Source organism: Dendrobates tinctorius, unplaced genomic scaffold (assembly GCF_039654945.1).
Source record: "Dendrobates tinctorius isolate UK_male_01 unplaced genomic scaffold, ASM3965494v1 ptg000029l, whole genome shotgun sequence".
In the NCBI taxonomy this organism is placed as follows: domain Eukaryota; kingdom Metazoa; phylum Chordata; class Amphibia; order Anura; family Dendrobatidae; genus Dendrobates; species Dendrobates tinctorius.
In genome coordinates, this window is record NW_027361697.1 from 12,137,708 (window position 1) to 12,163,080 (window position 25,373).

General features: G+C 45.0%; 1 protein-coding gene across 3 annotated transcripts in view; it reads left to right on the forward strand.

The window, feature by feature from the left end:
* Positions 1-483: 483 nt before the first annotated feature.
* Positions 484-25,373, forward strand: part of TLCD4 (TLC domain containing 4) — an 85,844-nt gene continuing 60,954 nt past the window's right edge. Inside the window, exon 1 of one of the 3 annotated variants that reach the window (XM_073571395.1) lies at positions 484-814. Coding sequence is in view for 1 of the 3 variants with exons in the window: in XM_073571394.1 (XP_073427495.1) it covers positions 22,390-22,470 (81 nt within the window). In the remaining 2 variants the exon portion in view is untranslated. Of the gene's footprint in view, positions 815-18,044; positions 18,125-22,360; positions 22,471-25,373 lie in introns of those variants that run through there. The other 2 variants (XM_073571396.1, XM_073571394.1) reach the window with 2 other exon arrangements.

The following is a 25,373-nucleotide window of genomic DNA, read 5'->3' on the forward strand; positions in this document are numbered from 1 at the left end:
TCCATAATTTTTTCCAGGGGTTGTATTTCCAGGGCCTTTGTGTTTCTTGTAAGCAGAGCTCAGATTCAGCAATGTCATAATTGCCAGTGTGCAGAGTCACAGGACTGACCACCAGGAGGCGCTGTGCTGTTACAGCAGAAAGACATTTAACTCCTTCACTGGCAAATGACTGGTCCCAGTTTTATAAGGATTGATGGAATCCATCCATCTGTAAATAATGTGTAGCACAATCCGCTCAGTGACTGTAACATTATAATGTAACCACAATTGGTTGCATTGCTTGTTTTGATGAAAGTGTTATTTATTTTTTGTTGCTGTATTTGTAAACACAGAGGACATCTAAATTTATCTTCATTGATCCTAACCACATGCAAATGATCCAGCAGGTCTACCAGTGATATCTGCAGCTTGCACATGGAAATGCAGGAAAGGGAGGTGTTAGACATGAATGGGCAGGGCTGGCAACAAAGGTGGCAGCAGCCACAGAGCCAGGCTGCAGATCACAGCAGGTGCCACATGACTAGCATCAGCTGTATTGCCATACATTGTATAGCTCTGTCTTCAGCAGCATCCCCTATTCAGCTTTCATCACTGCCTCCTCCTCCTCCTCCTCAGTGAGGCCCAGGGAGGGGGCAGAGATCTCACTCACATACAGCAGTGTCTAGGAACAGAGCCTCTGCCATAGCCTGGATGTGAAGCTTCTGTGCCTGGATCAGCACTGAATGCAGCAGCCAGCATGGTCTCCCTGCAGCCAGGACAGCAATGAGCCCCTCACAGATTCACCCTGACCTGCATGTAGGACCCCCACCCACAGGTAATGCACTGCTTGCTTGTAGGCCTCCTGTATGTTCACCAGGCTGTAGGATTGTCATAATGCATGCCTATCGGTATGAATTATATACATTTCTGGGTTACATTGCCTTCCTTTCCTTCCTTTGTTCCCAACACATTCCCACACTTGTCATCATGGAGTATTATTCATTCTCCAATGTAGGGGGTGGGGGGGATGAATTACTAATTCAGGGTCTTTTTTCCAATTGGAGCAGTGTCTAAAAATGATCGCTTTCCTCACAATTGAGCGTACTGTTACGTAACGCCACTATTATAAGGTAAGCGCTACCTGGGACTACTCCAGGCCAGTTCTTTCGCTCGTGCGCCATTTTTGTTTGTGATCGCTTACTTTTTTTTCTCGAAAAGGTTGTACGTCTGACCGCTCTTTAGGATAGAAAAAAAGAAGGGGAAACTGAGGTGTTTGTAGAGGTCTTAGAAAATGACGCAACTCATTCATAAAACTAGCTCCTGATGGCAGCGCCAATGTTTCCTGTGTGTGTAGGCCTCGTCGTGGAGCGCAGCATTAAAATCCTTATTTTATTACATACACACAATATAAAGTGAGTTATACAAGGATGATGATCTACTGTATAAGATCTACTATCAATGGAGCTTTGCTGACATTTAATTCTATGTCTATGGGTTATATCTGTTATAGCTTGCACATCTATGCGCACCCAGGAGTCGTCAGTACATGGGTCCATTGACACAGACTCTCTGACAAAATATAGCTCGTTCTCGGGTCCGGTATTAGGCTAGGATCCCTCACATACAGCGCTGTCCGCTGAGCTCTTCGTCAGGTTTTCGGTTAGAATCCCCATAAAACCGGATTTTGATGGAAACCACCACAGAAGCGCCAGTGGAGCCATTCACATCAATGAAGCCGATGGAATCACTATGGACACTGTCTGGGCTCCATTCCGGTTGTATACTTCTCTTTCAGACATGCACAAAAACGTGGTCTGTAAACAATATATGTGGGATACTTCCACTGAGATCTGAGGATTTATTCCTTTCGTAGAGCTTTCTGTGTAGCGCTAGGTCCTCCAAAGTGAGAAAGACAGTCATTGCCACTGCTCCCCTCTCAGGAGCATACCGAACAGAAGCCCCCTTTACTATTGAACTCCGATTTAATTCCCTAACTGTGCATATGGAATTTGGTTTTCTAACTTGGACAAGGCCTATATATAAAGTGTGTGGAAACTGTAGAACCACTTACCTCCTTGGCACCATCTGCCAAATATTTATAATGGACAGCACCTTGGAGAGTATAGAGCAGGCTCAAGAGCTGCGCTCGCTCCACGTGAAGTCAGAGCTGGCTGTAATACACAGCCGGGCTCCTGCTGTGATCAGAGATCACCAATCCAAGCCGCTAAGCTGTTTAGATGCTGCGGTCAGTAGCAAATGTGGTATTCAAGCTCATTCAGGTGGATTTCGGTCTAAGCACAGACTGATAAAGCATGGCCTGTTCGTATCTCTCCCAACCCGAGTGCTACAGCTGCATAGAATATATGAACCTGTCACACTCAGGTCAGGAGAACCGCCGCCTGTCCATGCCCTGCTCGGACATCTGAATGAGCCTTTAGGCTAACTTCAACTATCTGTGAAATGCTGTGCTTAGGTCACAAAACGTGATGGAGTCAGTAAGCCCAGGTAAGCCAACTCACCGGTTGGGCAAGTTCTTGCGATCCATTCATGGCCTGTTTAGGTATGACGATCACGTTTCCATGCACACTTAATGATCGTTGACACTATTGTTTTGTGCCTATACAGTAGAACACACAGTGATATCGGCAGCACATGTGTTTATACAAGGTCATAAGCTACCGAAAATAATGATTTTTAAATGTGTGCTTTGCTTGTTCATCGGGTGATTGCCAGTTTAGCACCCGGCACCTCCACCAATCAGCTGATATCCCCGCTGGAGCTGTGGTGCTCTGCTCCATACACTGCTTGCATCCGGCCGCAGTCAACCGCTTATTGATTGGTGGCGGTACCGGAACTCCTTTTAACACTTCTCCTGTCTATATATACACTCACTGGCCACTTTATTAGGTACACCATGCTAGTAACGGGTTGGACCCCCTTTTGCCTTCAGAACTGCCTCAATTCTTCGTGGCAGAGATTCAACAAGGTGCTGGAAGCATTCCTCAGAGATTTTGGACCATATTGACATGATGGCATCACACAGTTAGCGCAGATTTGTCGGCTGCACATCCCTGATGCGAATCTCCCGTTCCACCACATCCCAAAGATGCTCTATTGGATTGAGATCTGGTGACTGAGGAGGCCATTTGAGTACAGTGAACTCATTGTCATGTTCAAGAAACCAATCTGAGATGATTCGAGCTTTATGACATGGCGCATTATCCTGCTGAAAGTAGCCATCAGATGCCTGTTCTTAGCTGAGAGGAGTGGTACCCAGTGTGGTCTTCTGCTGCTGTAGCCCATCTGCCTCAAAGTTCGACGCACTGTGCGTTCAGAGATGCTCTTCTGCCTACCTTGGTTGTAACGGGTGGCAATTTGAGTCACTGTTGCCTTTCTATCAGCTCGAACCAGTCTGCCCATTCTCCTCTGACCTCTGGCATCAACATGGCATTTCCGGCCACAGAACTGCCGCTCACTGGATTTTTTTTCTTTTTCGGACCATTCTCTGTAAACCCTAGAGATGGTTGTGCGTGAAAATCCCAGTAGATCAGCAGTTTCTGAAATACTCAGACCAGCCCTTCTGGCACCAACAATCATGCCACGTTCAAAGGCACTCAAATCACCTTTCTTCCCCATACTGATGCTCGGTTTGAACTGCAGGAGATTGTCTTGACCATGTCTACATGCCTAAATGCACTGAGTTGCCGCCATGTGATTGGATGATTAGAAATTAAGTCTTAACACACAGTTGGACAGGTGTACCTAATAAAGTGGCCAGTGAGTGTATATATCCATGTTCTACCCAGGCTTGGACTGGCCCACTGGAGAACAGGAGAATCCTCCGATGGTCCTCTGTGCAAGAGTGGAATATGGCTGCTTCTAGAGGTATTTTTGTCATAAATATTTTTATGACAATCAGATGTGTGATGAGTCCCTGACTACTAAATTCTCCACGGGACTAAATAGATCATTGATTTTTCTTTTCTTTTTTTTAATGTAGAGCTCGTTCATTTTTTCATTTTAATAAAGGAGAGTCAGGAAAATCTCTCCCTAGGAATATTTAAAGGTTTACACACCCCTTATTAATTATAATGATATATGAGCATCCATCACTGAGTTGGGGAACAACAAGTACTTGTTCTCAAGATCACAAGAGCACACACAGTACTCAACCCTATTAATACAGTCTTTTATAACTCTACCCCGGAGCACTGATAGTGAAGACTATTGACAACATAGGGTTGACTATTTACGCAAGTGTTTTACATATTAGATGAAGCCAAGAATGTATAACTGGTGGAGAAAGGTTGAATTTGATGGACCTGCGACTTTTATCATGTGTAACTATTGTGGTGTGACAGGTGATCGCGTGGTTAATGGGAGATATGTCACATGGAGGGATGCTCCCTGCGATGCAACCCGGAGTATTTTGCCTATAGTGTACATGAGCACTAAAGATGTCATTTAGTGCACTGGGTGCGGAATGTACTCCGTTTTGCCTGAAGATGTGTATGTTCAGAACCTGTGGTGAAGTCCTGACCATGTGACCAGCTCATGTGGTCCATACCTCACCTATGGGTGTGGTTACAGGGCTATGTAATTAAGGTGTTTGGCACATGTGAGGGAGACTGTGAGGAAGTCTGGCAGAGTGTGGACAGACTTCCATGTGTCCAGGTGCGACACTACAGAGAGTGGTCTGTGTTCCAAGGAAGGAGAAGCCTTCCTGTGTCTGCGGCTGCAGATAGAGCGCTGCTCTGGACATTGCCCTGACCTGTGTGCACAGGACCTGAGGGAACACAGCCCAGCTAAGGACTGTTTATGTGCTGTCTCTGGTTTATGGAGTAATAAACCCTGTGAAATTTTAAAGGAACGTGCCTCATGTTTGACTCCCGCCGCACCTAAGCGAGTCCGAATCCTTACAATTGGTGGAGAATGCGGGCAGCGATTCCCAGGAGCACAGACGGTATGGAAAATCGTGAGTAATACTGACCGAGGTCAGAGGAAATGACTGTATGGAGATTTGTGGGATGCCTATGAGGAGAAAAGGTACCCGAGAACCTGTGTGGCTGACACCAGCAGGTAACGGACAGGAATCCGTGTTGCACTGACCAGAGTCAGTGAGAGACTGTGCTTGTGTTTTTTTTTTCCCTTTTCCTCGCTTCTCTGCAAAAAAAAAAAAAAAAAAATCCTGAAAGTGCTTGCTGTGGCTCAGTACGCTCACGAAGGTCTCGCAGCGCGGGGACCTGATGTTTTTTCTTTTTGGGATCTCCTATTTGAGCATTGGTAGCAGACGCTGTCTGTCTACACCATCCTGCTGCAGCTTTATGGCATATGACTAAGCGGATACAGTAGTTGTGGCTTTACACAACTATTAAGGGTGAGTACCCTGTATTATGTCCTTATACCCATTATACCTGCACTGGTAAGGCCCTATGGGCGCGCTTTTGTGGTTTTTTTATCTTTGAGGGTGACAAGTGGCTTCCGGTGGATCGGCGGGTCCTCGAAGATGACGCAGCAGGAGCTGCAGAGACACCAGCAGCTGCTTGTGAGCGACGGCAGGAGCTGAGGCAGTGCCAGAAAGAAGTGGTGTCGTGCTTAAAGGGCCAGTACCAGCCTGAAGGAAAAAAAAAAAAACTGTACTGTGTGAACTGTGGCCTAAGAGGTTCTGCAGGACAGACATGGGGAGATCCCGAAAAGGGGTGGAGTCCCAAAAGGGGGCGGTGGCCCAAATCGGGGAGGTAGCCCGTAAAGGGGTGGAGTCCCAAAAGGGGGCGGTGGCCCAAATCGGGGTGGTAGCCCGTAAAGGGGTGGAGTCCCCAAAGGGGGCGGTGGCCCAAATTGGGGTGGTAACCCAAAATGGGGTGGAGTCCCGGGAGGGGGTGGAAACCCAAAGCGGGGTGGTGGTCCAGAAAGGGGCCAAGTTTGAAGAAGTGACAGCACTGGGTGACTCAGTAGGTACGTCTGGAGTACCGCAGTGTATGTGCAGGTCTTTTTCAGAATGTGGAATATCCTTTCCAGGTAGTAATGACGGGCCACAGATGTGTACAGTGATGCTGCACCGGGAAGGAGCCTTTGGTCGGCTGGAATCAGAGAATCAGGTGACTCTGACAGGAACTCCTCTCACTTTCTCTCTGTCGGAGAAAAACGTCAGGGTTCGCTGTAAACACGGGGTCACGGTGAACTACGCAGTAGACAGAGTAGTGTTTGAGGGGACCAAGGGTGGTGAGTGCCAAGGTGGAGGGATACCACGGGACTTAGTCTATGCCTGGGAGAGGGGCCGGGACTTTGTTCTGTTTGATGATGTTTTGTCGGACGATGGAGATGCTTCGACTGTGGGGCCAGCAGACACTGAGATAGTGATGGCTCCTGACATGGACAGGTCAGAGGTAGAACTGACCAGAAGAAAAAGTACAACTGCCCAACTTAAGGACCTGACGTCTCGTGATATGACGGATGGTGGGCTGGGAGATGAGACGATTGTGAGTAGTTCGGTCAGTGAACCGACACTACAGTGCCCCTTCTGGCTGGATGGAGAACGGGTGATGGGATTGTTAGACCCTGGGAGTCCGGTATCTGTGCTAAAAACCACTCCTGGACGTTCTGTGTCGCCTGGGACGGTGACGAGAGTGAATGGCTTTGGTGGGGACGATAAAGAACTTTTGACAGCATACCTCTACATTGACACGACTGAGAGTTCCACGTACCATGTAGTGACAGTAGACCCAGACTTACAGTATACTATGGTAATAGGGCGGGACTTAGAAGCCCTGTGGGACTGGTGGACAAAAGGAGAAGTGTCTGTTGATATAATGTGTATGGGAGGTAATGGTGTGAAAAGTCCGCCTCCTAAAGTTGACAGGCCTAAGTTAAACATGACCAGAGAGAACAGTGCGTCGGCCCCACTTACGGACATGATGTCACCTGACGGGTACCAGAGAGAGACTGATAGTGGTGTGGTAATTAAAAAGAGTGGACCTGACACCCGAACAGAGAGCAACATGAACATTTCCCATGCGGTGGGGTGTGACACAGGTACCAGGCGTGACTGTAATATGTTATTGCCAGTAGCAACCACTAGGGCTGAAGACAGTGTTTGTCAGACAGAAGCACGAATCCAGTGTAATGACAGTTTGCCCCAGGTAGAAGCGCACCTACGAGACTTGGAGCAAGGGCGCGAAGAGATGTGTCAGCAGCTGGCGAGGGTGTGTCTGAAGGTGGCGAGTCTGGAAGTCGCCAACTCCGCGCAGGTGGAGCGGTTGCACCACCTAGAGGCCGAGCTCTTGGCAGGCAAAGCACTGAGACAAGTGACTGAGCACAGAGTGGATGAGCTGGAGAAGGAAGTCTCTGAGCTCAGAGGTCACCTGTCAGCGTGTAAAACCATGAACAAGACCCTGTTGGAAGATATGGAGGTGCTCAGAGAGGCCCAAGAGAAGTATCAACAGGAGATTCTCAGGAGAGAGGATGAGCGTCGCTACCTGGCAGAGGAGCGAGATAAAGTTCTGCAAGAACTCAGTGGAGTAGGAAAAGGTCTTCTACGGGAGAAGTGGATTGGCGAAGACGTACAGCAGCCGTGCCCGCCTGATAGCAAGGCAGAACTGCCAAAGCCCATCTTGGAAAAGGGTCCTGAAGACTGTAAATCTCAGGAAGATGGTGAGCCAAGGGCTGCACAAGACAGTCATCCAATCGTGACAGATATCTTGAGGGAAGTGTCCGTAGGGAACCCAGAGCCATCTGTTCAGGATGAGAGCAAGTCCACGACCTTCAAGGTTGTAATTGAAGTACCAGAAGACATGCAGGAAGCCTGTGCTGAGGAAGGTGTGCATAAGGCCTTTAGGAAGGCTATAGAAGCATGTAGTGTGATCTGGGCACCAGAGACGAAGCAGCTGGTCATACTGTCATCTAAGGAAGTCACAAGGAAGCGGGTTACTATCCTGAGGGATATGCATCTACAATGCCTCCGCACAAGGCAGATGATCCTGTTGGGAAAAAAAGAAGCCGCTCGATGTCTAGAGTGTGCGAGGAAAGTTCAAAGTCAGCAGGGCATTGCAGAAGACATCATTCAAGTGCCCGGAGGTCTGGTGAGGAAAGTCATCGGAAGGTTTGGGAAAGTGATGCAGGACATGGTGAACAGGTCTGGCGTGATGAGAGTGAGGATTCCGGCTGATGACGAAGCCCAGGACAAGGATGAAGATGGGATGGTTCCATTCCTCATTGTTGGGTCCATGGAGAGCCTTGGGAATATCCGGATGCTCCTGGAGTATCGCGTGTCATACCTGAAAGAAGTAGAGCAGCTAAGACTTGAGAGGAAGCAGATCAGTAGAGAGCTGGAGGAAATGGAAAGAAGATGGCTGCCTCCTTCAACTCGCGGTATAGAAAGACAAAGAGGTTCACTTAAGACTGGAAGTCCTAAAGATGGAGATAAGAGAGTACATAGAGATAAATGGAAGGGCTGCTCTCGGGACCTTATAGACCTTAGGAGAAATGGCCAGCAGAGAGAGGACAGTAGGTGGCCTGATGGAAGAGGAAGTAGTGATGCCTCAGTTAGCTCAGAGCTGAGTGACCTAGGCAGGAGACCCTGTAGAAGACGTGGTGACAAAGAGTCAGTCCAGACAAGAGGTATGGGGGCAAGGGAGTCGCAACACCATACTGACCGCCAGGGATGCGGGTGGTCTGACGTGGGCCCATCTTTATCAAAGAACAAGACAGAGTCGGATAAGGGACGCCTACTGAAGAGTTCACTAGCAGGGCCTGACTTTGATAGACGATTTGACTGGCAGAGACGACCGAGAAGGATCTCTGGTCGAGTAATAGAAAGTGCCAAGCCCCACGGCTTTAGGCAGAGGAGGGGGATATGTGGTGTGACAGGTGATCGCGTGGTTAATGGGAGATATGTCACATGGAGGGATGCTCCCTGCGATGCAACCCGGAGTATTTTGCCTATAGTGTACATGAGCACTAAAGATGTCATTTAGTGCACTGGGTGCGGAATGTACTCCGTTTTGCCTGAAGATGTGTATGTTCAGAACCTGTGGTGAAGTCCTGACCATGTGACCAGCTCATGTGGTCCATACCTCACCTATGGGTGTGGTTACAGGGCTATGTAATTAAGGTGTTTGGCACATGTGAGGGAGACTGTGAGGAAGTCTGGCAGAGTGTGGACAGACTTCCATGTGTCCAGGTGCGACACTACAGAGAGTGGTCTGTGTTCCAAGGAAGGAGAAGCCTTCCTGTGTCTGCGGCTGCAGATAGAGCGCTGCTCTGGACATTGCCCTGACCTGTGTGCACAGGACCTGAGGGAACACAGCCCAGCTAAGGACTGTTTATGTGCTGTCTCTGGTTTATGGAGTAATAAACCCTGTGAAATTTTAAAGGAACGTGCCTCATGTTTGACTCCCGCCGCACCTAAGCGAGTCCGAATCCTTACACTATGAAGAATAAAGACAGTCCTCGACATATCCAAACTTTCAAAATTGAAAAGCTACCCCCTCGGTATTGTTATTATTATTTATTTTTATTATTATTTATTTATATAGCGCCATTAATTCCATGGTGCTGTACATGAGAAGGGGGGGTTATATACAAAGGTATAGATATCGTTAACAGTAAACAAATTTACAATGACAGACTGGTACAGAGGGGAAAGGACCCTGTCCTTGCGGACTTACATTCTATGGGATAATGGGGAAGAGACAGAAGGTCGGGGGTGCAGCAGCTCTGGTGGTTTTGAGGTGGCAGCTCACGCGGTGGTGAGGTGGCAGCTCAGGCGGTGGTGAGGCGGCAGCTCAGGTGGTGGTGAGGGGGCAGCTCAGGCGGTGGTGAGGCGGCAGCTCAAGCGGTGGTGAGGCGGCAGCTCAGGCGGTGGTGAGGCAGCAGAATGGTATTGTTCTCTATAGTCCGCTTCAACAATGGAAAAGCAGTGCATGTAAACCCAAACTGTGTTCAGATGTTTGCACCTGCTTTGCACTGTAATTATTTATGTAATTTTTGTTCCCTAATTTAATAGTTTGCCTTCATAGGTGATTGTTGGGCAGCATTGAAAAATGTGCGTATTGCTGCATTAGAAAAGGCACTTCATTTGGCAAGTGACCATCCTGGATCTCCGTGCTCCTGTGGAATCAAAAATGGTTACCAGAGTTGGCCTGGCCCCACCCGTTATATACGGTGGGCTCAGATTCTACAAATGTAATAGGCGTCAGTGCAAAACAGAGGCCATCAGGTCCAACCTAGCTCAGATTAATCTGGAGCTGATTGATCCAATGCACAGACTACATGGAACACAGCAAGATTAGGCAAATAGAATCATAAATTCCAGCATCCGGATTATTATTATTATTATGGATTCATGCCTTTTATAAAACATATCCTCATTTAAAAACCTCTGAAGTCACCATACAAAATTGGTAAAACGCTTTTCAGAAAAACATCCTTTGTCATTCCATAAGCTTTATTTTATAAAAGGCATGGATCCCTATGCTGGAATCTTATTGTTCTGGCTTTACAAAGGATCGTTTGTTGCTGTGAATCGTAGAAAGTTATAGACATGTGGTGGTGAAGTCTTTTGTAGATAAGTCTTCAAAAAACTCTGGTGGGACCAGAAGACCTCATTCACCTACTGACGGTCACTCTTCATTCTGATGAACTCTCCAGCACTTCTCTCTAGATTTGTCAGGCTGGATAGAGGAATAAAAAGCTGGATTTCTTCCGTAACTGGTGCGGATTGCCGATATATAGTAGCAAGTTGGCTGGTGCTTGTTTAGGCTGTGTCCCGCAATGAGTTTTTTGACGCTGCATATTTTCGCTGTGTCTAAGGATACTTGCAGACGATCAGTAAACGCAGCGTCCAGATGTTACAGCATAGTGGATGGGATTTCAAGAAATCCCATGCCCTCTATGCGTCTATGGAATCCCATGCCCTCTATGCGTGTACGGAATCCCATGCCCTCTGTGCGTCTACGGAATCCCATGCCCTCTGAGTCTACGGAATCCCATGCCCTCTATGAGTCTACGGATGCCCGCGGCTCACCCGCGAAGATGGACGTGCATCATGTCTCTCCAGACCGCAGCATGTCCATTTCTCTTGCGAAGACATGAGTCACCTGCGGTGCGCGTTTCACGTCCGCAACGTGTCAATTTCTCTTGAGGCTAGGCTGATTTTTATGGGCGAATTTTCCCCACGGACTTGCGTTAGATGTGGAGGATCCGCAGGTAAATAAAGAACCTGTGTTTGCGCTGCAGAAACAAACCAATCAAGCAAAATAGACTAAAAACCAGCAGCAAAAAACACAAGTAAAAACACCCTCAAATGCCTATACCTAGGGCCCTACTGTGAGCGTTCGGTCCCCACACTGGGTGAGTATTGTTAGCAGCACATTCTCTGCTACAGATGTGCTGTAGACCGTGATGATTTTCGGACTCACGTAAACGATCGAGTCGACTGGAGAAAGAGCATTTTGCTCTCTTATCGGCTGATTGGTATGTTTACATGAGCCAATGATGGGGACGAAGAGTCTCGGGAACGCTTGTTCATCTGATTATTGGCCCATGTAAACATACCACCGATCAAGAATAACAGATTTTAGAAGCAGCAAGGACGGTCTTCCAAATGAAGTGCCTTTATCCTGGCAGGATTTGTACAGTATGTGTTACACCTTGAATATTTGTTTTGTAGAAAAGCAAGTGTAACAAGCTTTCCATAGTTAAGTAACAATGTCTGTGCTAAACATACCGGTCAATAGTGTGTGATCTGTGGTCAAAATAACAGGTTGTGAAAGTTCACCTTATATTCCTGCTGAAGATAAAAATATCCTGCCTGATGGTTCGTGCACATGGACATATTTTCGGTCCGGGTGCGATCTGACCAGTGTTAGTCTAGGAGGCCATGCACGTCACATGTTTCCTTGTACTGCACCATGTTTAGGAAAAAAAGTCACTGCTTGCCCAAGCTTGAACCGATATTCGGCCATGCAAGTGAGTGAGTCCGTGGAAAACGTCAGACGGCACTTGGATGACGTTTGAGTGCAGCGCGATTTCCACGGACTGACAGAATGGAGAAAATGGAGTTGTTTTTTTTTTCTCCACCTTCTCATCTGAGAGAATCGGATCACACTCTGATCATCGTGTAATCAGAGTGAGATTTCCGTAGTCGGCCCAATTCTCTTGGATGAGAGAATACAAGATCGTCTGTAGCCTTAAAGTAATAGTGTAATACTTCACCGAGAAATATCGCTTTAAATAAGGGCAGTAAACTTTGTCCTTGTCACTTGTTTCCAGAAACAAAGAAAACCCGTAGAGCAAGTTGAATTTTGCATTTTTACAGTCTGGTTTTGTGATACATCTGGTTTCATGTTCAGAAACAAATATTCACCTGCTGATCAGCAGATGTTGTGGAATGCGTTTCTTGGCTTACTGGGGTAGCTTGCACTATGACAGTGCAATGATATAAGATCCGTCTGTTGACTGCCAGGATCCATATTACAGCTCTGACTCAATGTGATATAACTTGTCCCACACACACATCTCCTAGGACGTGTTCTACCCACATTGTGAAATGGTGAAAAATTACAACTGAATTCCCATTAGCCCTGGTGTCATATTGGACTTATTATTATCCCTTCCTTCATTAGCAAGAATGTCCGGATATTTTACAAACATTTCAATTTTATCAGTAGATATTTACTATTTCATAAAACTAAAAGGCAGTCAATTGGCAAGAATAGGGATGGACTATGCTGTGTGATCAAAGCTCCTCTGGGCTAGGGAACAATTGTGATAACTTGTGTAATTTCCCTATTTCCCATAGAAACAATAGAATACATAGCTATTATCTGAATTTATTGCCCATTTATTTCACACCCACACATTGTCAGTGGGGAAAGAGGCCAACAGAATCTGTGAACTACAATAGGTCATTGAACTACTTATTTTATCTTAATAGAAGAGGCTTCCAAGAGGAGGTCCCCACTTACGACCCATTGGTGGCGTTTTCTGTGGAATCTGTGTCTGAATGATTTTGGTCTTTGCAAGGAGGCTTGGCTTACAGGATCCTCTGGGTCGTGTCTTTCGGCATTTTTACCCTGTGAGCCACGCCCCCTTGTAAAGATCATAAAAAATAGCATTAAATAAAATGGCCCATATCTTTGGAAACTTATGGCGGAATTAAAAACAAAACAAAGAAACAGAATACTCAGTGGGAATAAAATAAAAGCATAACCTGGTCAGTTTTGACCTGGTGACAGGTCCTCTTTAAACTATGGCTCCAACTTCTGGCTACGTTTTGTAATTCCCTGACTGCATTGTTAGTATAAACCTTTGGCGGCCTCATCGGTTCGTCTGTATCCTGACCACTTCATTACCAATCTATAACTACTGTTGGAACTGCAGCCCAGGCAAACTTACGGTATATTATTATTATGCATTTATATAGCGCCATTTATTCCATGGCGCTTTACATGTGAAACGGGGAAATATAGACAAGTATAATAAACGTGTAAGACAAGGGACACACAAGTACATAAGGAGAGGGGACCCTGCCCGCGAGGGCTCACAGTCTACAGGGATGGGTGAGGATACAGTAGGAGAGGGTAGAGCAGGTCGTGCGGTGGTTCAGTAGACCGAGGATCATTGCAGGCTGTAGGCTTGTCGGAACAGGTGGGTCTTCAGGTTCTTCTTGAAGGTTTCCGTTGTTGGTGAAAGTCTGATGTGTTGCGGCAGGGAGTTTCAGAGTATGGGGGAAGCACGGGAGAAGTCTTGTATGCGGTTGTGGGAAGAAGAGATAAGGGGGGAGTAGAGAGGGAGATCTTGAGATGATCGAAGGTTGCGTGCGGGTAGGTACCTAGAGACCATGTCACAGATGTATGGAGGAGACAGGTTGTGGATGGCTTTGTATGTCATGGTTAGGGTTTTGAATTGTAGCCTCTGGGCAATAGGAAGCCAGTGAAGGGCCTGGCATAGGGGGGAGGCTGGGGAATAGCGGGGAGACAGGTGGATTAGTCGGGCAGCAGAGTGTAGGATGGACTGGAGCGGAGCCAGAGTGCTAGAGGGGAGGCCAGAGAGTAGGAGGTTGCAGTAGTCGAGGCGGGAGATGATAAGAGCATATCTCTGTGGGACTGTTATGGGTGAATATATACCCCAAAAAAGCTTATCCAGCTGCCTATCAATAGACCTGACGTTCTCATGCAGTAGAAAGCTTTGCGATTTATATAGATACCTGCCACCAGAATATCTGCACCCTTCGATCCACTCTTTTGATCTAAATGCTGTCGTTGGATAGAGAGTGGGAGGAATTAATAGAACGGACTATCATTTCCTGCTATAGTTTACTTCTAAAACGATGCAAATTATTTGTAAATAAATGGGATTTAAAAATAAATATATAATAGATGTCTACATGCTGTCAGTGAATACAAACTCCTGCTCACACAGCTAAATTTGTTTCAGTGTATGAATATCATCTATTATCCTTTGTATACGGAGATTGGGATAAGAAGACGATTTCCACTGTGGCTTTGTTTAACAAGCAGTGAGTCGCCTACGCTGATACATTGGGGTCAGGATAAGTTTTCAGATTAGTAAGAAACTTGTTTCTGTTCACTGTTTGAAAACAGAAGTTTTCATTAGATGGGGATTTATATTTATCCAGATTGTATATTTATAGAAGACTAGACAATGCGTTTCCCTTTATTTAGAAATGCCTCGTAATGGTTCATTAATAATGGATGGATTCCTTATGGCTGAGGATTCCTGATTGCCTCCAGCTCTCTTCATCCAGCATAAGATGCATAATTACAGACAGAGGGCTGTTATTACACCTAATATAAAGCACCATCGAGGGCTTCATGTCAGATCTCTATCCTCCGGGGTCACAGTGATTGGCAGGGCAGCGTTCTGCTGATGAGAGGTGTTGAAATTTAGTTTCACAGACGAATTGATAGAATGATAAATATGTTGCATTTTCTATAATAAGAAGTATACAGCATACATAAATCATACACGCTGTAGGAAATCCTCACTTGTCATTGAACTGACATATGAGATCGGCTGTGAGTGTTTCTTAAGTCATATAATAGGCTTCACTTTCAGAGCTTAGCTTCAAAATGTAATAGGTCATTGTCTAAACATATAAAAAAAAAAGTAATTAAAGGTGTCCATACGCGTCGGAACGAAAATGCCGACTTGTCCCACTTTCCTTATATACAAGGACGCTTGCACTGGGATGTAACACACAGTATGGGTCGTTTGTGCACTAACCATGTAGGCATGAACGTAAGATCAGATTTGATGATTATATCATTGGGATCTGTGTCTCTTCAGATATGTCACACAAGCAGGTGGCGCACATGGTTCATGGATGCACTGTGCCACCGCCGGGCTGGGCTTGGCCAGGAGTGGCGTAATTTAGCGACTACCTGGTTTTTGCTGTAGTGTCTGATGGTAGAGTCAAGCTTGAGCTGCAGGTAGCCAGGTACCACTCCTAGGCAGTCCTCAGTACTGCAGCTCAGGTTTGCAGGGAGCGGTGCCATGATTCACGTGCCACCGGTGTGACTTCAGGCTCAGGTACCGCAGGGAGAGGTGTCAGGGTTCACGCGCCGCCGATGCGACTTCAGACCCAGGGACCGCCAGGAGCGAGTTTAGGCCCTGGCACACAGGGACCAGAGTTTCGGATTCAGGACCTGGCCACACAAGGGCAAGCGGTGGGGTTCGGAGACTGGGACCTGACAAATCACTAGTTGCACCAGAAACTACATTGACTCAGGCATGGCTGATGGCATTTTGTAAGTGGTGGGAAGCCTGTACAGAGAACGGGAAGTTGGAGATTGGGAGCTCACCGCGTGGTCGGGGCAGTGAGTATGTCAGCATCCCTGCATAGAGGAGGGAGAAGGATCATGCAGGGGCGCCGCAATTAATGTTAGGCCGGGATCACACTTACGATTTAAACGGCTGAGTCTCGCATGGTAATACACGGCGCTGCCGCCGGGACTCAGGAGCGGGGCGTGCGGCCGCATAGCAATACATGGAGCTGCACGCCCCGCTCCTGAGTCCCGGCGGCAGCGCCGTGTATTACCATGCGAGACTCAGCCGTTTAAATCGCAAGTGTGATCCCGGCCTTAAAAGCTAAATTCCCTTGAAAAAATGAAAAATTACTGCTACATTTTTAAACCTCCTAAAAGGCTAACAAAATAAAATAACTTTTTACAAATGGTGCTGATGTAAAGAGAACATGAGAAAAATGTTATTTCTTAATGTTTTTCTTTGGTATAACTACCGTATCTGGATTAAAGGAATAATCGTTCAAAGCTTTAAAATTGAAATTTTTTTTTTTCATACATTTTTGTTCAATTTCTGATATTTTCTATAAATAAACACAAAACATATCAACCTAAATTTACCATTGTCATAAATTATAATGTGCCACAAAAGAAAACAATGTCAGAATCACTGGGATTTGTTGAAGAGTTTCAGTGTTATTGCCACATAAAGTGACAACTGGTCGGATTTAAAAAATTTTTTGGCCCTGTCACTAAGGGGTTAAATGCACAAAACGGCAAAGCAAAAATATGCAACGTGTGCCTGAGATTTCAGTAATTTCATTCTCTTTCTTATCACTTTTTTTTTTTTTTCCCGTTTCAAAAACACAATCTGTGAACAAACCGAAAAACTGAAACTGTCCCAGTCTCAGGAGTTAGAGTGGATCAGCATACATTAACAGTTACACAACATGACATAGGTCCTAGGTCCTTTTGCATTACTTTTTTTTTTCTTCCCAAATATTTTATAATGATGCAGAAAATAGCGCGTGAACTTAGAGGGAACTTTTCGGAGCTTGCTTTCACTTTCAACACTCTAATAAAATGGTTCATTTAACTTTGTATGGCTAAAACTTAGGTAAAAGTGCACTGGAGGAAAGTGCACCAGATTTAGGGTGTGTGCACACGTTGCGGATTCTGCTGCGGATACGCAGCGGACTTGGCCCTGCGGATCCGCATCTGCTGCGGTGTACAGTACGGTTAAAGTGAAGCCAAAATAAAAAACTCTGTGCACATGCTGCGGATTTTTCTGCGGATTCAGATCTGCAGCATGTCACTTCTTTGTGCGGAATCCGCAGCGGTTTTACACCTGCTTCATTATAGAAATCCGCAGGTGTAAGGGTATGTGCACACGTTGTGGAATCTGTTGTGGAATTTTCAGCGCAGATTTTGCTAAATCCGCAGGTAAAATGACCTGCGTTTTACCTGCAGATTTAGTGCAGATTTTGTGCGGATTTCCCCTGCGTTTTAACACTTGCGTATTCCTATAATGGAGCAGGTGTCAAAACGCAGCAGATCTGCACAAAAGAAGTGACATGCTCAGTTTTGAATCCGCAGCAAATCATGCTACTGTACAACACAGCAGAAACTGCTGCGGATCCGCAGGGCCAAATCCGCTATGGATCCGCAGCAGAATCCGCAACGTGTGCACACACCCTAAAACCGCAGGCGAAATCCGCACAAAAACTGCAGAAAATCCACAGTAAATCTGCTCTAAATCCGCAAGTAAAACGCAGGTCATTTTACCTGCGGATTTAGCAAAATCTGCACGGAAAATTCCACAGCAGAATCCGCAACGTGTGCACATACCCTAAGAATGTAGATTTTTTGCTATAATACCGTAGTCCAGCGTTGCCTTCAGCCTCTTCCATTATATCTCATCTACGTTTTAGAAAAGTGGTGAGGGACTGGGAGTAAAAAAAAAAAAAAAAAAAAAAAAAAGACAAAACTCATCATATATGTTTTTCGTAGGTTATAATGGTACTGTATCAAAATAAGGAAATGGTTGCACTCAATTGCATTAAGGCATATCAAACATGAAATATATGAAATGTGAATAGCATGGTGGCTTTTGGAATTTAGAAAAAACATATGAGATACTTAGCACAAAATTTGGCAAAAAGATGTGAGCCCATTCACCAACGTCAAGCACTCCGCCCTTCATCAAGCTGTGATTTTAATTACATCCAATCACTTTTTGGTTCCTATCTTCCTATAAATATAGGCTTTATCTTGTTATTAGCCGGTAGTTCACATGAGGCAGTTAGAATAGGGACCCGTTCAATGACATTACCTTGACGTTGGTGAATGGGCTCACATCTTTTGGCCAGATTTTGTGCTAAGTATCTCATATGTTTTTTCTAAATTCCAAAAGCCATCATGCTATTCACATTTCATATATTTCATATTTGATATGCCTTAATGCAATTGAGTGCAACCATTTCCTTAGTTTGATATGTAAGTTGTTTTTTGGTATGCATCTATTCAGACTAGGATGTGCCGTCAGTTTTTTCTGTCATAATGGTACTGTACACCGCAGCAAAAACTGCAGCGGATCCACAGGACCAAATCCGCAGCGTGTGCACACACCCTAAGACTTCTAAAAGAAGTCCTAGCCGACAAGCTTCTTATTGATCCGCTAGCTGCGGCCATAGGATCATGATGAGAGCAATGTGAATAACAAGAACCCAGACTGGCACAGATTCAGTGACCGCCCAATACAATATCTATGGCACATCGGGTGGTCTTCTCATTGGATTATTTGGTGTTGGGAACCATATTTTTCTTCTATTGTCCAGAGAGGGGGGGAATGAGGAACTTGACTTATAGGGAAGGCCATGTGGCAAATATTGAGGAAAGAGGTGCTGCGCCTACTTGTCATCGAAATGGACTACTAGGACTCAAAGAACCTGTTTTCGCTCCCCCCTGTAAGGCATCACTCACATGACCATAGAGTCTCTCATGCAAGAGAATCGGATCGACTACGCTAATGACACTTGGCTCAAACTCTGATCTGAGTCTGAGCTGAGTGTCATCTTAGGCTACTTTCACACATCCGTTTTTTTAAATCCGGCACGATGCGGCGAAATTGTGAAAACCGGATCCGGAATTGGATCCGTTTTTTTCACATAGAATGTAATGATCGCCGCATCGTGCCGGATGGACATGCGGCTCCTCCGGGTTTTGCCGGATACGGCAAACATGCGCCGTCCGGCGTCTGCAAAAAACGTTGGCTGCAACGTTTTTTTGCAGCGCCGGACCGGCTTTTTCAACAGCGCATGCCCGGGCACTGTGAGTTTTAACCCCACAAGTGCCTGGCGCGCATCTCTCTCTCTCTCCCCCTCCCCTTCTCTCTCTCTCTCTCCCTCTCTCTCCATACGCTCCATACCTTTCTTTGGCTGGCTCTCTCGTCCCTCGCTGTCTCTCTGGCTGCTCTCTCGTCCCCCGCTCTCTATTTGGCTGCTCTCTCGTCCCCCGCTGTCTCTCTGGCTGCTCTCTCACCTCCCGATCTCTCTCCGGCTGGCTCTCTCGACCCCCGGTGCTGCTACTCCTTTAAATGTCCTCCGAGCCACATCTGGCGCCGCATGTACATCCGGTGTCACGGCTGCAGGCCGGATCCGGCGGCCCGGCTTTTCGCCGCACGCCACCGGACCCCTGACACCGGATGTGTGAAAGAGGCGAGTGATCCGATTCTCGCGCCTAAGAGACTCGTATCACAGGTGTGGAGAAGATGGAGAAATTAATTTCTCCATCTTCTCCATTGTCTGAGTCCGTAGCTGTCGGGACTTCTCTTGGATGATACCCAGGTGCAGTCCGGTGTTTCACTCGTAGACATAGACTTGAATGCGTCCACGTGATTCGAATTATGGAGCCACTCGCAGCATGCTGTGATTTTTTTTTTTCTACTGATTGCATCGGTCTGTAAGAAAAATCGCACATCCGAACTGCCCTATAGTACAACTTTGGTCCAAGTGCTATCTGATAAAACATTTGATAGCACTTGGCCTTGTCACAAGAGCGAGCCTTAAAACAAATTGTTAACCCCTTTCTCCCTGCTGTGTAGACTGTGTGTTACTCCCCTTCCCCAATTTTTGTTTCTAGTTTTCTTTTATGGTGTGGAGTTTGTGTAAATGGATTTTTGCCATAAGGATGTATGTTTGATGACATTAGGCCAAAAACTTGGCACAATTCACACTGCGTGTAAAGACTGAGAGTCATCTAGTCGAGCAGATGCCGCTGCTCTTTATTTAAATGAGATTGCGAAACGCAGTTGTCCGCTCGCCAAATGGGGGTTTATTTATATCATCCCCAGTTTATTCTCTGTTGGAGAGTGGATTTAGGTGCTGCTTCTGCTTTCAAACAATATTTCTTGGACAGCGATAATCTCAGCTGGTGGATTATGTTTTAGTATATTGTTGTGATTTTTATCCATTTTCAAATTGCTTGTCGTGATAATTCCTACATCACTGGGGTCACTCATAAAACTATGAAAACCAATGAGACCCTGACAAAAGACTCCAATCAGAGCTTGACCCTAACAGTTTAGACTTTGTGACTATGTTCACATGAAACAGAAAAATCCTTTACAAATCTGCAACGAAAATATGCAACATGCGTCTGCGGATTTATCCGTAGGTTTTAGTCTTTTCCGACCTTATTGTACACGGTGGATTTAATCTCTTGCAAATTACACAAATATTATCAACCTAAATCGGTTCCGTGGCCAGACGGATATACCTCTCAGGCCTCAAGCTATAACCAAAAAAGAAAAAAGGGTGAAAAAGCACATATCTCAATTTCAAGCCTAAAAAATAAGGCTGTAAGTAACATAGATAATAATCGAATGTTTAATAGATGGAAAAGAAATCACCATCATAGACAGGATTTAATACAAAAATATAAATTTTATTGCACATATATTATAATGACATACAAAGTGTTTAGGATGAGGTAGATGAAATATAGCAACTAAAAAATAAATGGCATAAAAAAGATGACAAATATAATGCCAGACAGAAGAAGCGTCTCAGGACTATATCCTGCACAAAATGAGGTAATCAATAGCAAACGTTCAAACTCTAAGTATGATTAATGGCAACACTAGGTCTATAAAAGTTAAGTCCGATGTATCGGACAAAAAGCCAGGATCAAATGGTGCATAAGCAGTTGATTTCAATGAGAAAATGGGGCCCAAAATAATGTCCCAAATATATATCAACTGCAGTCCCCAGTGGTGCAGTAATAAGAACCTACATAAAGAATACCCAGTATAGCATCAATAAGCAACACAGACGGTCTGGTTATCCGCATGTTGAAATAATATATACCCGTGTGTTACATTTATGCCAAGAACACCAGAGAGTCTGTGCATATAGGCTCAGATTATGGCCGCATATCGAATATTACAATATATAATATAATGGCACTAGCCAAGCTAAGTTGAATAGGGTGAAATACCTTGTGCCATGATCCCAAATGAGTGCAGGGATGTTCACGGGACGCGCTGAAGCCCCGACGCGCGTTTCACCGTCCTCGGTTTCGTCAGGAAACTTAGCTTGGCTAGCGCCATTATATTATATATTGTAATATTCGATATGTGGTCATAATCTGAGCCTATATGCACAGACTCTCTGGTGTTCTTGGCATAAATGTAACACACGGGCATATATTATTTCAACATGCAGATAACCAGACCGTCTGTGTTGCTTATTGATGCTATATTGGGTATTCTTTATGTAGGTTCTTATTACTGCACCACTGGGGAATGCAGTTGATATATATTTGGGACATTATTTTGGGCCCCATTTTCTCATACATTGAGCATGCTTAGATAACACTGCTCATTGAAATCAACTGCTTATGCACCATTTGATCCTGGCTTTTTGTCTGATACATCGGACTTAACTTTTATAGACCTAGTGTTGCCATTAATCATACTTAGAATTTGAATGTTTGCTATTGATTACCTCATTTTGTGCAGGATATAGTCCTGAGATGCTTCTCCTGTCTGGCATTATATTTGTCATCTTTTTTATGCCATTTATTTTTTAGTTGCTATATTTCATCTACCTCATCCTAAACACTTTGTATGTCATTTTAATATATGTGCAATAAAATTTATATTTTTGTTTTAAATTCTCTCTATGATGGTGATTTCTTTTCCATCTATTAAACATTCGATTATTATCTATGTCACTTACAGCCTTATTTTTTAGGCTTGAAATTGAGATATGTGCTTTTTCGCCCTTTTTTTCTTTTTTAGTTATAAATTACACAAATCTGTTTGGATGATATGCTTGGAATTGCCCCCCCCCCCAAAAAAAAAACAAAACAAAAAAAAACCAAAACACTTGCATTGCACAGTTTGTGGTTGGATTCCTCAACAAGATCAACAAAAATCACCTAAGAGAACTTGCACATGTATAAGTTTCTGTGACTGTCCCATTTGAAACAACCACATCCAAGTGGATAGAACAGGTCTTCAGTGGGAGAAATTTTTGCAACAAAATCTACGACATGTGAATTCAACCATAGATCTTTACGGTGCATTCTTAGGACACATAATCAATGTTTGATAGGTGGATGGTTAAAAAGGAAAGGCACTCCTATGAAAAAAATGTCCCGAAGCATGCAAACAGTAACCCAAGGTGGCAAGCGATGGTTGAGAAAGGGGAGAGACGTAGTGAAGGTGAGGTGGAACTGATGATATGTCATATGTACAAAAATGTCCATGGCCCACTGTGGGTAGAATTATTAGGTAATTTGTATTTTTGATGATTGATTTTACTATTGAACAACTACAGAGCTGTCAGTTAGTCCAAAAGTTTAATAAACCTGAATATTTTTAAGAAAGAAAAAGGAAGGTTTTGTTTTTGAGGATATCTGTGTGCCGAACTATTGGGCAACTATTAGAGTGCAGAATTATTATGCAACTATATTAAAAAATGTAAGTTTTCCCATCTCAATTGATTATTTTCATCTGTTAAAGAGAGAATAATAACCAAACAACTCAACGTACAAAAATACATTGCTGATATTTAAAAAAAAAAAAATAGTGACCATAGAATATAGCCACCATTCTATTCAATAACAGTCATAAGCTCCATCCATAGAGTCTGTAATTTTTTTCATATGTTGATGGTCAACTTTTCGGGCAGTACCACCCACAACCTCCCAGACAGTGTTCAGAGATGTGACTGTTTTCCTTAACCTTAAGGCTGTGTGCCCACGTTGCGTTTTTTATGCTTTGCCCCCACAGCAGAAAACGCTTAAGAAACGCTAATAAAACGTATCCCCATGCAATCCTATGGGATTCCGCAGTTGCTGTGTCAATGCTGCGGATATTACCGCTGTGGAATCGCATAGCGGTAAAATCCGCAGCATGTCAATTATTTCTGCGGAATCGTGGCGATTCCGCCGCCATAGGATTGGATTGAAACGCTCACTTTACGCATCTGGCTATGCCCACCATGCGTAAAGTGAGCGCTTCAGGTGCGGATGGTACCCAGGGTCTGGAGGAGAGGAGACTCTCCTCCATGCCCTGGGCACCATATTCCTGTAAAAATAGAATTAAAATAAAAAAATAGGGATATACTCACCTGCTGGCGGCCCCCGGAGCCTTCCCGCCTCTCAGCCACGCTGCCAACATCTTCTATTTCCAGGGATGCATTGCGCGAATAACCTCTGATGACGTGGTGGTCTCGCGTGATGCTACATCATCATCCGTCATTGTCGCAAGGCATCCCAGGGAATAGAAGTTGCTGGCGGCGCCAATGAGGGGCGGGATGACTCCGGGGGCCGACGGAGGGTAAGTATATCTCTTTTTTTATTTTTTTTTTACTATTTTTAACATTCTATCTTTTACTAGGATAGGCAGCATCAATAGTAAAACGTTGGTCACACTTGTCAAGCACTATGGTTGACAAGTGTGACCAACCTGTTAATCACTTTTCCAAGCGATGCTTCAAATCACTTGGAAAAGCGCAAGCATTCTGCAAGCTAAAAACACTTGCAAAACGTTTATGTTTTGCGGGAAAGTGTATGCAAATTCCACATGCGTTTAACCCACGTCAGGGAGTTGCGGAAATGCTGCGGACATTTCCGCAGCATTTCTGCAACGTGGGCACTTAGCCTTAATCTCCCATTTAAGAAGGGCCCACAAGTTCTCAATAGGGTATAGGTCAGGTGATGAAGTGGCCATGTCTTTAGTCTTCCATCTTTAAGGCCTTACTGCCAGACAAGCAGTGGAGACTTCGATCCTGTGATTAAGCAATGTCCTGGATCCTCCACCTTGCTTGGCATCTGAGTGGAAGTGGAGATCCAGCCATGGACCCATCCATTTGCTACGTAAAGATTCACTCTCCTTTCTTCAGTCCATAAGACCCTTTAAAAAAATCTGTCTCCAGACATTTCTTGGCTCAGTCTTGACGTTTCCACTTCTTGGTTAGTGGTGGTTGGGTTTCAGTCTTTCTCACCTTGGCCATGTCTCTAAGCACTGAACACCTTATGTTCCAGAAAGCCCAGAAATATGAGAGCACTGGAGGATAATGGCTTCCTGGTCGTTTCATGTTGGATTCTTCTCAAATGTTTGTCAGTAAATGCACGTCTTTCTTTTTTGTCTATCTCAACATCTTTTTTTTGCAACCCTGTTTACTATTTGCTACAAAACTTTTGATGGTTCTGTGCTCGCGCTCCAATATCTTAGCGATTTCAAGAGTGTTGCGTCCCTCTGTAAGACTTTTAACAGTTTTTACTTTTCAGAATCAGATAAATCTCTTTTTTTGGCCCATTTTGCCAGAGGAAAACAAGCTGCCTAATAATTCTGCACTCCTTGATAAAGGGCGTTGCATCCTCATGCCGCACCCCACTCATTACACAAATACACATCACCTGATCTGCTTCATCCAATAAGAATTCAAGTTTATACATCTTTAAAAATGATGATATGGTCAAAATACTCATTTGCCTACTAATTCTGCACACAGATACTCTACATACACTCACACACCACCTCCTCACCTCGCCCCCTATCTGTCGGAGTCCCACAAGGTTCAGTCCTAGGGCCCCTGCTGTTCTCTATTTACACCTTTGGCCTGGGACAGCTCATAGAATCTCATGGCTTTCAGTATCATCTTTATGCTGATGACACACAGATCTACATCTCTGGACCAGATATCACCTCCCTACTAACCAGAATCCCTCAATGTCTGTCCACTATTTCATCCTTCTTCTCCACTAGATATCTGAAACTCAACATGGACAAAACAGAATTCATCATCTTTCCCCCATCTCACGTGACCCCCCCTACGAACCTATCAATTACAGTAAATGACTGCCCACTCTCCCCAGTCCCACAAGCTCGCTGCCTCGGAGTAATCCTTGATGCTGATCTCTCCTTCAAACCACATATCCAAACCCTTTCCACTTCCTGCCGACTTCAACTCAAAAATATTTCACGCATCCGTTCATTCCTCACCCAAGAATCTGCAAAAACCCTAGTCCATGCCCTCATCATCTCTCGCCTTGACTACTGCAACCTCATGCTCTGCGGCCTCCCCTCAAACACTCTCGCACCCCTCCAATCTATTCTAA